At 49.0% G+C, this 14,188-nt stretch overlaps 3 protein-coding genes across 5 annotated transcripts; 1 reads left to right on the top strand and 2 right to left on the bottom strand.

Moving 5' to 3' along the window:
- The first annotated feature begins 87 nt into the window (after window positions 1–87).
- Window positions 88–9,107, top strand: JOSD1 (Josephin domain containing 1). 2 transcript variants are annotated; one of them, XR_015222129.1, is made up of 5 exons: window positions 88–529; window positions 4,827–4,955; window positions 5,061–5,255; window positions 6,663–6,838; window positions 7,695–9,107. XR_015222129.1 is itself a non-coding variant. In XM_009991118.2 (4 exons), exons 1-4 carry the CDS (start codon window positions 345–347, stop codon window positions 6,760–6,762), a joined length of 609 nt encoding a protein of 202 aa, XP_009989420.1. In that variant the 5' UTR covers window positions 88–344; the 3' UTR covers window positions 6,763–9,107. The 2 variants fall into 2 exon arrangements, 1 of the variants encoding a protein (XP_009989420.1); XM_009991118.2 differs by having other exon boundaries at window positions 6,663–9,107.
- A 262-nt stretch (window positions 9,108–9,369) lies between these two features.
- Window positions 9,370–11,411, bottom strand: TOMM22 (translocase of outer mitochondrial membrane 22). Of its 2 annotated transcripts, none has more exons than XM_086610384.1 (4): window positions 11,301–11,411; window positions 11,068–11,186; window positions 10,582–10,699; window positions 9,370–10,116 (listed from the first exon to the last, which is right to left on the bottom strand). In XM_086610384.1, exons 1-4 carry the CDS (start codon window positions 11,406–11,408, stop codon window positions 10,042–10,044), a joined length of 420 nt encoding a protein of 139 aa, XP_086466510.1. In that variant the 5' UTR covers window positions 11,409–11,411; the 3' UTR covers window positions 9,370–10,041. The 2 variants fall into 2 exon arrangements, with proteins under 2 accessions (XP_086466510.1, XP_086466511.1); XM_086610385.1 differs by having other exon boundaries at window positions 11,298–11,411.
- A 781-nt stretch (window positions 11,412–12,192) lies between these two features.
- Window positions 12,193–14,188, bottom strand: CBY1 (chibby 1, beta catenin antagonist). Its single transcript, XM_009985765.2, has 4 exons — window positions 14,109–14,188; window positions 13,534–13,639; window positions 13,334–13,449; window positions 12,193–12,278 (listed from the first exon to the last, which is right to left on the bottom strand). Exons 1-4 carry the CDS (start codon window positions 14,184–14,186, stop codon window positions 12,198–12,200), a joined length of 381 nt encoding a protein of 126 aa, XP_009984067.1. The 5' UTR covers window positions 14,187–14,188; the 3' UTR covers window positions 12,193–12,197.

Genomic DNA, 14,188 nt, shown 5'->3' on the forward strand with positions numbered 1-14,188 from the left:
AATGAGCGATGTGATAAATTCCAGCTGGCACCTTGAGACTAAGGGGATTCATATCTTTTGACTTTTTTTTTTTTTCCTTCTGTGGGGGGAGGAAGGGAAGTATTATGTTTTATGGGATATGGGAGGAGAGAGGAAAAATATGTTGCAGATTTTTATGTGGTTTTTAAAACCAGCCATCAGAGGCAATTACTGAATAAACTGAAGCACAAGAGGAGGGTTTGTGAGCTAGAAGCAGCGCTAGCCTACAAAAGAAAGGGGCAGTGGGCTGCTGTTGTGACTGTGGAGGAAGAAACTTCAGCCTCCTTTGTTTCTCACCACCTACTTTGCATCCACCCTGCGAGAAAATGAGTTGCGTGCCATGGAAAGGTGACAAGACCAAATCGGAATCATCAGAGCCACCCCAGCTACCGCCACTGCATATTTACCATGAGAAGCAGCGTAGGGAGCTGTGTGCCCTCCATGCCCTCAACAATGTCTTCCAGGACAGCAACGCCTTCACTAGGGAAACCCTGCAGGAGATTTTTCAGAGGTAGGATACTCTCTGTGCTGATATTAGCTTCCCCTTGTCCTCTGTAGCTCGGAGGAATTCTCAGATCTTATTTGAGAGGAAAAATGGTGCAAAGGAGGGTTTCACTGTATGCCACTGTTTTGAACTGAATGTAGCTTCTTTTTTAAATTCCTATCCCCCCCCTTTTTTTTTCTCCTCTCTCCATGCAGAAATTCTCTCTCTTTTTACGTGTTTCTTAAACTATTCTGGCTGCCAGTTTTGGGTCTAAGACCTTTATTGCAGATGCTGTCATGTGGTTGGACTGCTGTCTTCTCCCCACCCACCGTAATGCATCTTATACTCGTCTTCCATATTTTTGCCCCTGCTTCATGTAGATATCTTATCTTGGTGTTAATAACGGATTCTGGCATTGGCTTGGGAGAGTGAAGGTGGCAGGAATGACAAATGGGTCATCGTAAAAACTTCTTTATTTAGTACTGCAAAACTTCTAATTTTTTTTTGGAAATTAGGAGCTTAGCAAAATGAGTGACTCCTTACTCAAGCGATTAAGTGAAGTTCTTCAAACGTTGTGGGTTTTTTTCCATGCAGTGAGACACTGTATACTGTGTCAAACTGGATTTAATTTCAGTAGCTGGATCCCCATTTCTGCGGCATTGCTAAATGTTTCTCAGCAGCTTCAAATAATTAATAAAAGTGGTTTTGAGGTTTACTGGGATAAATGTAAATTATTAATGTGGCCTTTACGATAGCTCATATTTTGCTAAACGTTTACTTTAAGCTGTTGCAGCGTTTTGTGGAAATTCTGAGCTTGCCTTTCAAAATGTGATGACCTTTCATTGATGAAGCGAAGTAATCAAATAGAAAATGGGGTCTCCTCTGATACTAGTCTGTGGATGTTGTACTCATTGCATAAGTTGTGCTTGAATACCTGTTACCAGCAGTCGATGGCATTGCGTGTTTGTGGCAGGTGGGAAATCATGCTTCGTAACAGCAGTTATGCAGGTGCTGTTGGACAAGGCAGGGGTGGTACCCTGTGCTGATGAGCAGGGAGCTGTGTGCCTGTTGCTGCTGTCCTGAAAATCAGTAGATTTATGGAACTGGTGCTTGACTCATCAAGCACGTGCCTATCTTTGGTGAAAGAAATGTGGTGATGGTCAACAGCAAATAGTGGATTGAAATGCTATTTACAATAGCATTGTAAATAAAATTCCTGTTGACGAAGTGGAGCTGGTCCACGGCAGGCTCAAGGCACTCTTTGTCCAGTGTAGAGATGCTATGGTTTTGTTCCAGAGCAGCAATTGTCAGAATCTTAATCACAGATGGATTGCTATTGGCCTGAAGCAAACAAAGGCAGTTCATGTGGTAGAAGAAGTGTGATGATCTAATTACTTGGCTTTCATTGGGTTTGGTGAGAGAGAATTAGTGTGCAGCATGAAACCTCTCAGAAAGAGCTGGGATGTTAATCCTGTCAGACCTCTTGCCCTAGAAGGCAGAACTTGTCTTTGATTGCAACCTGGTATTGTTCCATCCTAGTATTCAGATGATATGCAGATTGATTCAGCCCCGTGGAAGTATGGAAATATATGTGGAAATTCCTGTCAGAAATGGACGAGCTATAAGCCGTACATAAAAATTGCCACTACCTTTGCATCTCTGTTGGTTTGTTACTCATGTCTAGCTCTTTGACTTGCCTTTAAGAGGTGTGGATTTAGTTGCCCTTTATACATCACTTTTCCATATATCTTTCCTGTGTCTAGTCATATTCTGTGTTTATGACTCTGGTAAAGGACTGATGAATATTTTTAATAAGCTACATAAATGTTGTGAGGTGTGATTTATTTAAAAAAAACAAAAACAAAAACAACTCAGTGTTGACAAGGTAACGAAATCAAATAGTCTTAAGCTTTCTGTAGCTTTTACCACGTCCCTTGAAGAATGATTGAACCACATTGCTTAATTTTTAGTTTCCCTTCTGCTGCATTCCGTTGCATAAGGCCAGTGTAGTCTGATGATTATCATCTCAAGTGTATGCCAAAACTTGGTCCGAGCTCCCCTCTGATTTTGTAGTCCTTCCTCTCTTCTTTCCTCTAATACAAGAAATAACTTTTTGATGTTCCTCTGGCTTTAGTTGCAGGAAGGAAGATTGCATGTTTCAAATGTTGCATGGAGATACAAGCAAAATCACTTCACTGGAGCCTATGTATTTGAGACCTGATTAGGAAAGACAACTGCGTACGGGAATCTTGGAGCCCGTTGTGTTAAGACAACATGTTGATGAAAGTTTCTGCGTTAGAAAGCTCAGGAGGATTATTATCTGGATTTCTGTCCAACTTCATCAGTCTTCCTCAGCTTAGGGTCTAAATAAAAAAAAAATAACTTTGGAGAGGCAACTTAATTCTTTGTCTAATCAGAATGCTTCAGCTGATGATTGTGGACCCAATTTAGGTGCGTGTGAGTAGAGACGTTGAGGCGATTCTTGGTGAAAGTTTGCTCGTGGTTATCAGTTCTTTGAGTGTGTCACCTCTGCTGGTCTCTTCATCTCATTTCTGGGGCTCTGAAAGTTACAGGAAAGAACAAAGATAAATGTGTTCTTTCAGCTCTCAGATAAGCCTGTCTCTGGAAAACAATGCCACAAGAGGGTGCTTGTGCAACCCAAAGGGCTCTGTTAGTTGGAAGGCTTTCCTAGCTCTCTGGTGCTCGTGAGAGTTAATAGGTTGAAGCAATGATCTTGAGGAATTAGTTGTAGGCAAGTGATCTTGCTTTGTGGAGATGCTGGAAGAACTGTGACAAGCTACAGTTGTATCTCTCTGATTACTAAAACACAGCAGAGCTTTGGAGACTGGAAACCATGATTCTGTGAAGACGTTACTGCTTCGCTCAGAAACGCCCAGTGGCCGGTATTAACAGCTCTTCCTCTTACCACGTTGTTTTGGACTCTTCTCCTTTCTGTAGTTAAGTTACTTGCTAGGCTGTTCTGCTGCAGTCTGCTCCACTGCAAGAGAACTCACAGCTGATGCAAAAAGCGACCTGTCTGTAGCCTCTCTAGCCTTGATCTGAGACTCCCTACTTAATCCACTGCTTCCTTCTGCTTGTCCAATGCTTTGTGTTGTCACGCGAGGAATGCAGAAGGGCTGAGGGATTTTCGCTGGACAAAACATGCCTGCAGAACATGCACTGTGCTAAAGGCTGAGTGAAAAATGTGCGGGAACATCAAGAGTTTTGAGGGATGGAGTTGACATGAGGGAGAGGCAGGTGAAATGTGAATATTTGGATGATACAAAACATCTGAACCTTGTGCCAGCAGAGCTACTGGAGTTCTTACCAGTCAAAAGAGCAACTCATCACAACAGAATTGATCCCAGGCTTGACTTTCTTTGGTTTGGTGTTGTGTGCTCCTGGTGTTGTGTGCTCCTGGGTTCCCCCTGTGCTTGCTCGTCCAGCTGTTGAAGCCTGTCTGTTACCTTCATAATAATTCACCTCCTTGTTTTTTCCCTATCCTTACAAAATTTTGGGAGGGGGGAGGGGGAAACACAAAGCAATAAAAGTTGCTAACTTTTTTTTTGCTGTGTGTCTCCATGTTTTATGCCTTGCATCCATTATCTCCATTTGTGCAAAGGCTGTCTTACATTTTTGCATATAACGTGACGGACTGTGATTCTGGATTTCTAGATGCTATAATGATGCAAGTGATGTATAGGCACTCATGGATTAAAGCTGAAGAGATTTGTTTGCAACAAGGTTAGCAGTTTAGTTACCTACAGCACCAGATTTTTTTTTTATCTTATAGCAATGGCAATGCTTCAGAAAGCTTCCAAATCCAAATATCTTCACAGATTTTCGTCCAAATACTTCTTTCATTTACCAGTGAGGAGTGGAGGAGAGCAACCTTTTCTGGTTTCCCGCCTCTTGTTATCTCAGCCAATTTTCAAGACTGATGTTGACTGTTGAACTCTTGAAATCGTGATAGCTGTTGTTCTAAATGGTAAACTGGCATTTACTCCAGCCATGAATTGAGGAAAAAATAATTGAAGCATCCTTCAGAAGTACCAGTTCAAGGGGAGGAAAAAAGGTTTCCTGCTTTGCAGTCTCTTTCATGGCAAAGCTAGAATCTGGGAGGCTTTGTACATCAAAGTTATTCTTCATGCATGATTTAGCCCTCTCGGCCTCTCTGTTGAGTGGTAAGGGGGAATGGAATAGTTTGTGTTTAAACACAAAAACCCTGAAAATGGGCTTCAAGTTCACAGCAACTAGCCCCTTCCAGCTGTGGAATATAGGTTCAGCAACCGCCTGCTAGAGCAGTCTCCTGTTCTGTTTGCAGGCTGTCCCCCAACACCATGGTGACACCCCACAAGAAGAGCATGTTGGGAAATGGAAACTATGATGTGAACGTGATCATGGCAGCACTGCAGACCAAAGGCTATGAGGCGGTTTGGTGGGACAAGCGCAGGTACTGAGAAGCCGTGTAATTCTGGAGATGGCTGCTGTTTGTAGAAACGAGAGAGAGAGAAATTACCAGCATATAATCTTATTGCTGTTTTCTGCACTCTTTCAGGGATGTTAACGTCATTGCCCTGTCTAACGTGATGGGCTTCATCATGAATCTGCCCTCCAGCCTTTGCTGGGGCCCCTTGAAGCTTCCCCTCAAGCGACAGCACTGGATATGCGTCCGGGAGGTGGGAGGCACCTACTACAACCTCGACTCCAAACTCAAGGTGCCCGAGTGGATTGGAGGTGAAAGTGAGCTCAGGTAGGATTTTTTTTATTCTGTTCCTCCTCAAATCCTTCCTTGTTGGAGGTGGGGAATCTGTCCTTAAACAGTTAGCGATTTATGGCTGACCTTCAATGGCAAAGATTTGAGAGTAATAAGGTTCTTCTGCCTTCGCTTAGATTTATATGCTGTTTGCATAAAGCTAGGAGAACGCTGTCAGCAGTGGAGATCTCTGCCTGGCTTCGTCCCTTACATGGCTGGCTCTGTCACTAGTCGTGAAGGCAGAGGCCAAGTCTGGTATTAGTGGGAGACACTGCAGTGAGATGTGCTGTGCCTTGCTCTCTCCTCACACGTGAGAGTATCAGCATTCCTTTGCCTCTTCAGTAGTGATCTATGTGTATGTTCCCAACAAAAGGCTTTCCAGGCTAAAAGTACAGCCATGTCCCTGACAGCAGTGAAACCTGCTTGTTAGGAATCACTTGCCTATGTAAGCGTACGCTGCACTTCTGGCCTGACTCTCCTCCCCTCTGTAATCTTGACACGAGATGGTTGGTGTTGTTACTTTGGCTCTCACTTAGTGTCTCACCTGCTCTTAGTTGCTGTTCAGCTCCCGTTCCATCCTGTTCTAAAGCCTACTGGCAACTTCACTGTCTTGACTAGCCGTGTTCCGAGGTAGGGATCGCACATGAGCAGTACTTGCAGAGCCCACCGTGCCATTAAGTCTTGGTAAAGCGAACGTCAGCCTTTTGTGAACTTCTGGGATAAGGTAACGCAGTTCTGGAACTGCCATGTAGAGCTTCTCCTGGATTTTATCCTGGATGTGCTGCTATTCAGCAACAAATAAGGGCTTCCTATTTAGGGAATTCTGAAAATCTGGGCCAAAAGGTATCAGAGAAAACATTGATTTGCCTGCCATATTTATTGGAGATAATCCAAGTTTAGTATTAGAAAAAGCTTGTGGGCAGAAAGGGGCTGCAGAACTGTGTCAGATGACCAGGTGGTGTGCTGCTGCTTCTACCTGTGATAAGGACATCTAAATGATGGTGTGGTTTTTTTTTTTTTCCCCCACAAGTATTCCAGGTTTGTTGGAATTACTTTAAAATACAGTGGGATTCTTGATCTTGGAGATCTGAAGAAGCTGAACTTGGTTTTAGTTCTATTTTTGCCATCTTGGAAAATTGGAAAGTGACATCTATATAGACTTATCTCTGCTGAGGTTAAGATCATGTCTATCTGAATCTGCAATAACTTGCTGTGTAGAGGTGTGTTGAATCTAGTGGGGCAAGTTTAACTTTGGGGGGGAGTTTATTGTCAGCAAATAAGACAGTGTGTGGGGATTTCTTCCTATTTCTTGCCGTGTTTGCACTGTTAGTTGCGTTTAGTTGTTGCAGAAGACAATGAAGTTCTACATTCAGTAGCACTTACTTCTCTTTCTCTTTACGATAGGAAATTTTTGAAACACCAGCTGAGAGGAAAGAACTGTGAACTCCTGCTGGTGGTGCCAGAGGAGGTGGAAGCACATCAGAGCTGGAGAGCTGATGTGTGACCCGGACTGACTCTGTCCTCCCACTACAGCTCTTCCCCTTTACTGAACTCCTGATGTCCTGAAACCTGGATAATGGGTGCCCTGACTTCTTGTCTGGAACTTCCTTTGTTAGGCTCTTCTCTTCCTTCCTTGGTGCAATAGGACAACGGCGTAGGACATTGGGGGTGGTGGGTGGGGAAGAATCGAGGGCAGAGTGGAGGAAACTGGAAGCCAATCACTTCAGTTGCAAACGTGGACGAGCTGCGTGCCCTTCGGCTAGCTGGAAGGCTCACGAGCTCTAAAACCGGGCTGTGGGGCTCGGGTGCCTGGAAGCCTCTGGCTTTCCCTTTGACCTGTATTGTCCAAGGCCGCACGTGGTGGGACGCTGCTCCCTCTGGGGCTTGCCAGGGAGGAGCAGGGGCCAAGTACACTGCCGCCTCTTCTCAAGTCTCTCCCTCCAAAACAAGTCGTCGGGAAGACGTTTGCAATTCCTAAGGGTCTCTCAGGACACTCTCAAAACACTAGGAATGGTACGGTGCTCAGCGTGACCCTCTGCTTCTTAGGGATGGTTTGTGCCAGGAATTAGAAAACAATAATAAAAACAGTGTCATCTTTCAAGAAATTCTTCGGGCAGCTAGAGGATTCTTCCCCAGTGTCTCCAGGGGCTTAGGCATGTGGTGAGGGGTTGTTCGGCAGGATGCGGCTGGCTCAAGCGATGTGGAAACAGGAAGCGCAGGCTAATGGAGGAGCGTCGAGTTTCTGGACTGGAGAGAGGCTGTAGTCTGCTTGGGTTTCTTTGGGCTTTTCCACCAGCTTTTGGGCTTTTTGTCTTTTTTAACATCTAGTTTGGTTTTCTGCATGGTCACCCAGTACTTTAGGGGCTGCTTGGAGAGAGGAATAAAACCGAAGGGGTTTTGAGAGGAATTAATACCCTTTTATTTTCCTCTTTCCAGGAGTCTAGCCCACAGTTGCAATGTCAGGCGAAATGTCCCAGGAAGAGGTAAAGTTACAAAGAAAATAATCAGCCGAGGAGGGAAACCTTAATAATAGTCAGTTTTTGCCCTTTTTATAGTTACTAGCTGATAATGTGGGAGATGCAGAGGGTCCACTAGAACCTTTGGGTGTTGAGAGAGACCTTGGCCTGGTAGTTGAACAAACCTCTCTTCTAGTGTTGGGCAGCAAACATTCCGTTAATGGATGAATCACTTTTTCCTCCCCTCCTTTCCGTGGGGAAGAGTGACTAGATATGGAGATGCTAAGAGCAATCTCCACCAGCTGTTTTCTGGTCACCTGGGCGAGCTGTAGCTCAGTCATGCCTTCCACAGCAGGAGGAAGAAATGCTGAATTTGGAACAGACCGTGCTTAGCTCTTCCTGGCTGAGCTGCAGTCTGCTTCCCTCCTTTGTACATGGGATGTCTTCAGTTCAACAGCAATCTCTGGGACATGATGGAGCTTGAAGGATCCCGCTCCATTGTGCAAGGAAGTCTCGTTACTGGTGTCTGAGCTTGCGAAAGGAGCGGGGTTTAACTACCTTTTCTCAGTTGTTTTTCTCTTGAGAGCTCTGCAAAAGCTGAGCAGCTGCTCGAAGCTGAGAGACCACCAGAATCGCACCTTCCTAACAGAGAAGAGAGACCCGTGACTACCGGACGATGCTGTTCACTGGCCCCTGGACATCTGGCAAGCACCATTTTGAGCACAGCCTCCCACAGTCAAGGGAAAACGGCTCTTAGGTTTTAAAGACCCAACCTTTGTATAGAAAGTCCTATTTTGTGACACATTCCAATGACCAATAATACCAGCTGGCAGAGTTTTTAAATACTTCACAGGCAGGATGCGCAGCCTGCAGGCGTTCTGCTGGTGACTTGAAGCCATTTCTTCAAGGGGGATGGGGGGGATAAATCTCAACAGCAGCGTTTTCTGTGCTGATTAAAGTCGCACTTTGGAGAAACCCTGTTTGCATGGAAACTGCAAGCCAATGGATCAGTGCACAATATGCAAAGATGTTTTAAAATATTTTTGGAGTTATTTTCCTCTCCTTGTATGTCAGCACCTTTCCTGGGGTGGGGGAACAGTATGGTCCAGCTGCTCAGGTAAAGGGAGGTGTACGGTCACACCCCCGTGGGAAGTGAGGTGAGGCTGCTGTGCCCAAGGTGGTGGGCAAGCAGGTCCGGACCCACTGCTTGGGAGTGCTGAAGCCCACGTTTGTTTTTCCTGCTTGTTTGGTTTTGTTAGAGCCTTGTCTTGGGTTTGTTTACAGAGATGTATTTTGTTTAACCAAATATTAAAAATGGAGAAAAAAAAATGTTTCCATATAAATGTCCTATCACTTCTGTATGTTCAGCTGAATTGTTCTGTAACAACGTATGTAAAGGAAAAATAAATTTTTTTTTTCTTTGGTTATAAAACTGCAGCCTTTCTGGGAGTTAAGAACCTTGAAGGCCGGTCACTCTTGCTGAGGTAGGATCACCTGAGAATTCCCTTAAGCCATGCAAACCTTTCTCAGCCACCTGAAGGTGACAAAGCCCTGTCTGTCCCTTCCCCCCTTTGCCAGGCCCTGCGAGAATCAGAAGGGCCCCTACCCACAAAGCCACCGACAGCTCTGAAAGAACTGAGCCTCCCTGAAGGACATCTAGTAAAACCACACTGCTCAGGTTGCATTTATTTAATATCAATACAAAAAAATACGCAGCTGATATCTGAAGTTCTACTTTATGAGGCAGAGGATCAGCGCAGACGTGATCGTCTTGAACCTGGCCTGCTGCTCCCTCGGTTCTCACACGCACACATGAAGTTGCAGTGAAGGTGTTTTTGCACACGCGTCTTCCCAGAGAGTGTTTTCCGTGGGGTGTGGCTACTCGCACCCCTCCTTCTTTTGCTTCACCTGCTAGGAAAGTCACTCCTCCTGTCACCAGTGTCCTTTGGCTCCGAGTCAGCCAGGAAGGGATTTTTTTTTGTTTGGTTGCTGCCTTTCAAAGCCTGACCTGTGCCCCAGGGTGGTTTTGTGGGGGGCAAGGTCTGGAAGAGGAGCTCCCCCAGTTCAAGTCTTTGCAAGTGGTTATGGCGGGCTGATTGAATAAAAGGAAAGACTCACAACTTCTACAAGGTGGAGGATGCAGACAGGAGCCATCATCAGGTCCAGAGGGGGCGCTTCCCCCCCACATTATGAACAGGTCAATGTCCCAAAGGAGAACCGAAAATAAAAACAAACAAAAAATGCCCTGACCCAACAAATCAACAGTTCAATACATCATCATCTGAAGGTCTTCCCACATGATACTAATCCAGCGCAGCTCCAGCAAATTAGATTTTTCCAGACAGCGGAGGCAGGGCCCCTGGCATTCCTCCCGAGAGCCCTGTGTTGGGTCCGAGGAGGATCTGGAAGGAAAACAGTCAGGTGAGGGGCTGCAAGGACATGGGGCAGCTGCCCCGCACTGCCCTGCCCTTCCCTCCTGCAGGTGAGACACCCCAGGGACACAATAGACACCACAGGCACCAGCAGTGTTCTGCAGTGTCAGTTCCTCACTTGGCCACATCAAACACAAACGGGGCAGATCTGGGCATTGCCACGACGGGCCCACGTGCGCTCCCCACTGCGAGCTTCAGCCCAGCAATAGCTGAGCTGTTTGCTGCCAGCCTGTTCCTGGGAATCAGTAAGATTGTCCCATTGCAACATCCAACTAGAGCATGTGGTGGGATGAACGAGGCCACAACATACAGCAGCTTGCACTCTTTGGTTTCTTTTCCCTGAGCTACTCCAACAGCTGGTACCTGGGAGGCGGTGCAGGCACCCCAAGCTAACTCTGACGGGCCAGGAGAAAGGGCTGGGTGTTCCCTCCTCACCTGTCGCTGCTGCAGCTGCTGCTGCTGCTCCATCTGCAGTTTTTCAGTTTCAAAGACAACAGGAAGAACCAGAATCATAAAGGAGGTGGTCCCAATCCACAGAGCTGCCCTGGAGAATCTAGGGAGGAGAAAGCACGTTAGGAATAAGAATCGGTTCCTTAGCTGCTTCTTACAGGCGCTAGGCTTCTCCCATGTTTCCTTTCCACACCTCCGACAAAAGCCTTCCCCCAGTTCCACTCCCGAGCCCCGGGGTGGCCCACTGTGCACCTTTCCCCCGCCCCCCCCCTCGGCTTTGCCCACACTGCCAACAAACAGATCGCGGCCCCGCCGCTCCCCGCCCGCCCCGCACTGCGCCGCGCCGCGCTGCCAGCGGCCAAAGCCGCAGCGGCAGCCGGCGGGGCCGCCCCGCACCCGGCGGGACCGACTCCTCGGAGACTCCCGCCCGCAGCCCGGCCTCGCGCCCTGCCCGGCCCGCCGCTCCCTCACCTGTACATCTTCGCCGCCACCATCAGCGACAGGTCGAAGGTGGCTCCGGCCGCCGAGCGGACGCTCTCGGGGAACATCTCCGTCAGCCCCCACAGCCGCTCCGCCAGGGTCTCGTCCAGCTGCGGGCGGCACGCACCGCGTCAGGCCCGCCCCGGCCCTGCACGCCCGCCGGGGTCACCCCGCCCGCCCGGCCCCGCCGCCCCGGCCCGCCCCGCCGTCAGCCGCCCCGCTACCTCCTCGTCGTCGTCCTCCTCCTCCAGCTCGTCCTCCAGCTCCTCGGCCTTGCCCGAGCCGCCCTTGGGCAGCAGCTCCTCCGGAGACAGGGACGCAGCGGCAGCCATCACCACCAGCCAGGGACGGAGGGGGCGGTGAGCCAGCGGAAGCGGAAGGGCGGCCAGAGCGCCGCCGGAAGCGGGGCGGTGCTCCCGCCCTCCGGTGTGGGAGGCGGCAGCGTCCCCTGCCGGCCGGGAGGAGGCCGGACCGCCCCCACCTCCGCGGGGTATCCCTGACCGCCCGCCGTTCCCGGTGCGCTTCCCCCGGCCCCGCGCGCTCGCAGCACCACTCTTTACATAACAAACACCCGTAGATCTGGTTTTAAACGTAAATTTTTATGTAAAGTATGCAAAACCCTTGAGAACGAGCGACTCCAGCATCCAGCTCGCCAAAGGCAGCAGTGAAGCCGACAAAAGCCTTGCAGGTTCTCCCGAGGGAACGGATTTGCGGGTGGGGGGAGTCTCCCTGTGTTTTTAAGCACAGCAGGCAGCGTGGGGCCCACCCGGAGGTGGATCTTCTCCACTGCCTGTCGTCGGGCTGCCTTAGGAAAGAGGGTACCTACTGCTGGGCTGCGGTGAGGAAACATAGCGGGGTAAAGTGCAGTGAGAAAAAAAGCGAGTGTTAATTAACAGCGTCGCGGTGTGACTTGTTGGGGTGCCCAACCAGCCGTGACATGGCACCTACGGCACCACGCAACACCGGAGGCTCCCTGTTACTTGCGGTCCTGCAGAACAAAGTACCTACACACAGTACCAATGTAGCGAGGAGGCTCGGGCCAGCCCCTGCATCCCACACGCAGGGGCAGCCAAGACTCAGAGCCAGCCTCCGAGCCCCCCAGTCCTCCAGCCACCTCTTCTTCACTTCCTTCTCCGGCTGTGGTTCTTCAGTTCCTCCAGCTCCTTCTCCATGAGGTGGGACTCGGCTGTGGTCTCGGAGAGCTGCAACACAGAGCGAACAACGACAAGAGTGAGCTACTCCTCCAATCTGCACTACAGCTGCAGGGCTAACACTGGATCTGCAATCTCGCAGTCCATGGCGTACGTCGGATACGTGTGGCAGGACATTAAAGCCCCTTAGAGGGATCAGAGACTGCTCTCCCTCTGGAGAAGCACCTCATGTTGTAGCAGCACACACAGAAAGACATTTGTGCCTTGGAAGCTTTGCCGATTTCACAGCATCACCTTTCCACAGGTATCACTGAGATTTACAGCCACAGGCCAGCACCCGCGTGAGGGAATTTGTTCCCGTTTGAGCAAGAGGGAAGCTGAGGTTTCACACTTCACTGAGATCTCCTGGAAAACCTGCAAAGCAGCTGGGCCTTCTGCTGAGTGCTCCAGCCACAAAAGCTGCTTGCAGGTTTTGAGACACAGGAAGAGCATGAGGAGGGAACATGACGAAGGAGTTAAGTGTTTGTTCAGACTGACGTAAAGGCTGAATCACTCAACAGACTGAGAATATGCACGTATTCTCCTTCCCTGAAAACGTCTCCAGATTTTAAGCATGAAAGCTGTCATCTCTGGGTAAGGTTGAATTCCAGTTTATTTAGGGCTTGGGAATTCTTTCATCCATAGGTTTACACACAGATCAGATGTCACACCACTTGTCACAGCAGATGGAAACTTTAATCTTCTGTGACCAGAAAGGGTGGCTCTAACTCCGTTTCCACAGTTAGGGCAGAGGCCAGGTTGGGAAGAAAAATGCCGTACTCCACGCAGAAAGGGAAAGCGGAGACATGGCACTTGCAGGGGCTCCTGTCTAATCCAGCCACAGCGCTTGCTAAAGTCAAGCTCTGCTGCGGGGGAACCTTCCCCTCTTCTTCTCTCACTTTCAGTAAAGTGAGACCAGACTTTACTCTCACACTGCCGTTACAGTTGTCTTGCGTAGCAGGGTAAAGCGGAAAGAGCAGTGAGAACAGCCTCCTTTGGTGGTCCCAGCACCCTTTGCTTGGGCATTTCCGCTGCTGCGGGCAGGTGACAGTTGGGCAAAGACTCACCATGTCCAGCAGAATATCCACTTTCAGCCGAAGGAGGTTGTTTTCTTCCTCTAGCTGCTGGTTTCGTTTGCGCAAGCGCTGCATTTCCCTGCGATCCCCCGTGAAGCTTCCTGATTCTGGGAGGAAAGAAAGAGGTCAAAATACAGATTGTCAGCCAACCATGGCTACTTCAGATCAAAGCAAGCTGAGCTGCACTCTACCTGCCACCCACTGGCCATTTTCAAACTTGAGGCTCTGGCCAGCAAGGTTCATGGTGGGGATGCCGTACTCCAGGCCCAGCTCAATCTCACGGGTCGATCTATCCAGCTGTGGAGAGAAGATGACACTCAGCATTTTACAGAAATCCAAAGCCAGCCTGTTCTCCCATTTCTTTGCGACTGGCATTGCAATGGAAGCTGCTGGTCCAACCAGCCCTGGAGCCTGAAACCCTACTTTAGTCATGTTCTGCTGCAGTAGAGGACTGGCTCCTCTTGCTATTGTGCCTGCACTTTCTCCTGCCTATACACTCATCTCCCTGGGCTTAGACACCATCAGAGAGAAGTTTCAGGTGAAGCAGTTCTGGGCTGTGGGTGAGGTGGTAAGAATCCTACCCTGAGCTATTCCATTTTTACGTTTGTTATCTGGTCACTGGCCACCAGAAATGGTGCCGCACTGCAGTAGGAAAGTGGCCCAGTTGGGAGCTCTTGTAAGGGTTACGGCACTGACAGCAGGATCCACCCACCCCCGGCCACCGAGCCAGCGTTGCCTCACGCAAGCCGCAGGTGCCGGGACTCACCAAGTGCAGGTTGGAGAGAGAGGAGCATTTCCTGGGGGGAGTCTTCTTCGGACTGAAGGTGTTCCCGAAGAGAGGCATGG

The sequence above is a fragment of the Tauraco erythrolophus genome, chromosome 4, assembly GCF_009769465.1.
Source record: "Tauraco erythrolophus isolate bTauEry1 chromosome 4, bTauEry1.pri, whole genome shotgun sequence".
Lineage (NCBI taxonomy): Eukaryota > Metazoa > Chordata > Aves > Musophagiformes > Musophagidae > Tauraco > Tauraco erythrolophus.

Coding starts and splice junctions, on each gene's coding strand:
- CBY1 (XM_009985765.2), bottom strand. CDS start 14,186: ATGCCTCTCTTCGGGAACACCTTCAGTCCGAAGAAGACTCCCCCCAGG. Junction 13,450..13,533: donor AAATGGCCAGTGGGTGGCAG/GTAGAGTGCAGC, acceptor CTTTCCTCCCAG/AATCAGGAAGCTTCACGGGG. Junction 12,279..13,333: donor TGGATATTCTGCTGGACATG/GTGAGTCTTTGC, acceptor TCTGTGTTGCAG/CTCTCCGAGACCACAGCCGA.
- JOSD1 (XM_009991118.2), top strand. CDS start 345: ATGAGTTGCGTGCCATGGAAAGGTGACAAGACCAAATCGGAATCATCA. Junction 530..4,826: donor CTGCAGGAGATTTTTCAGAG/GTAGGATACTCT, acceptor TTCTGTTTGCAG/GCTGTCCCCCAACACCATGG. Junction 4,956..5,060: donor GTTTGGTGGGACAAGCGCAG/GTACTGAGAAGC, acceptor GCACTCTTTCAG/GGATGTTAACGTCATTGCCC.
- TOMM22 (XM_086610385.1), bottom strand. CDS start 11,408: ATGGCTGCCGCTGCGTCCCTGTCTCCGGAGGAGCTGCTGCCCAAGGGC. Junction 10,700..11,067: donor GTGGCGGCGAAGATGTACAG/GTGAGGGAGCGG, acceptor TCTCCTCCCTAG/ATTCTCCAGGGCAGCTCTGT. Junction 10,117..10,581: donor AGCAGCTGCAGCAGCGACAG/GTGAGGAGGGAA, acceptor TTTTCCTTCCAG/ATCCTCCTCGGACCCAACAC.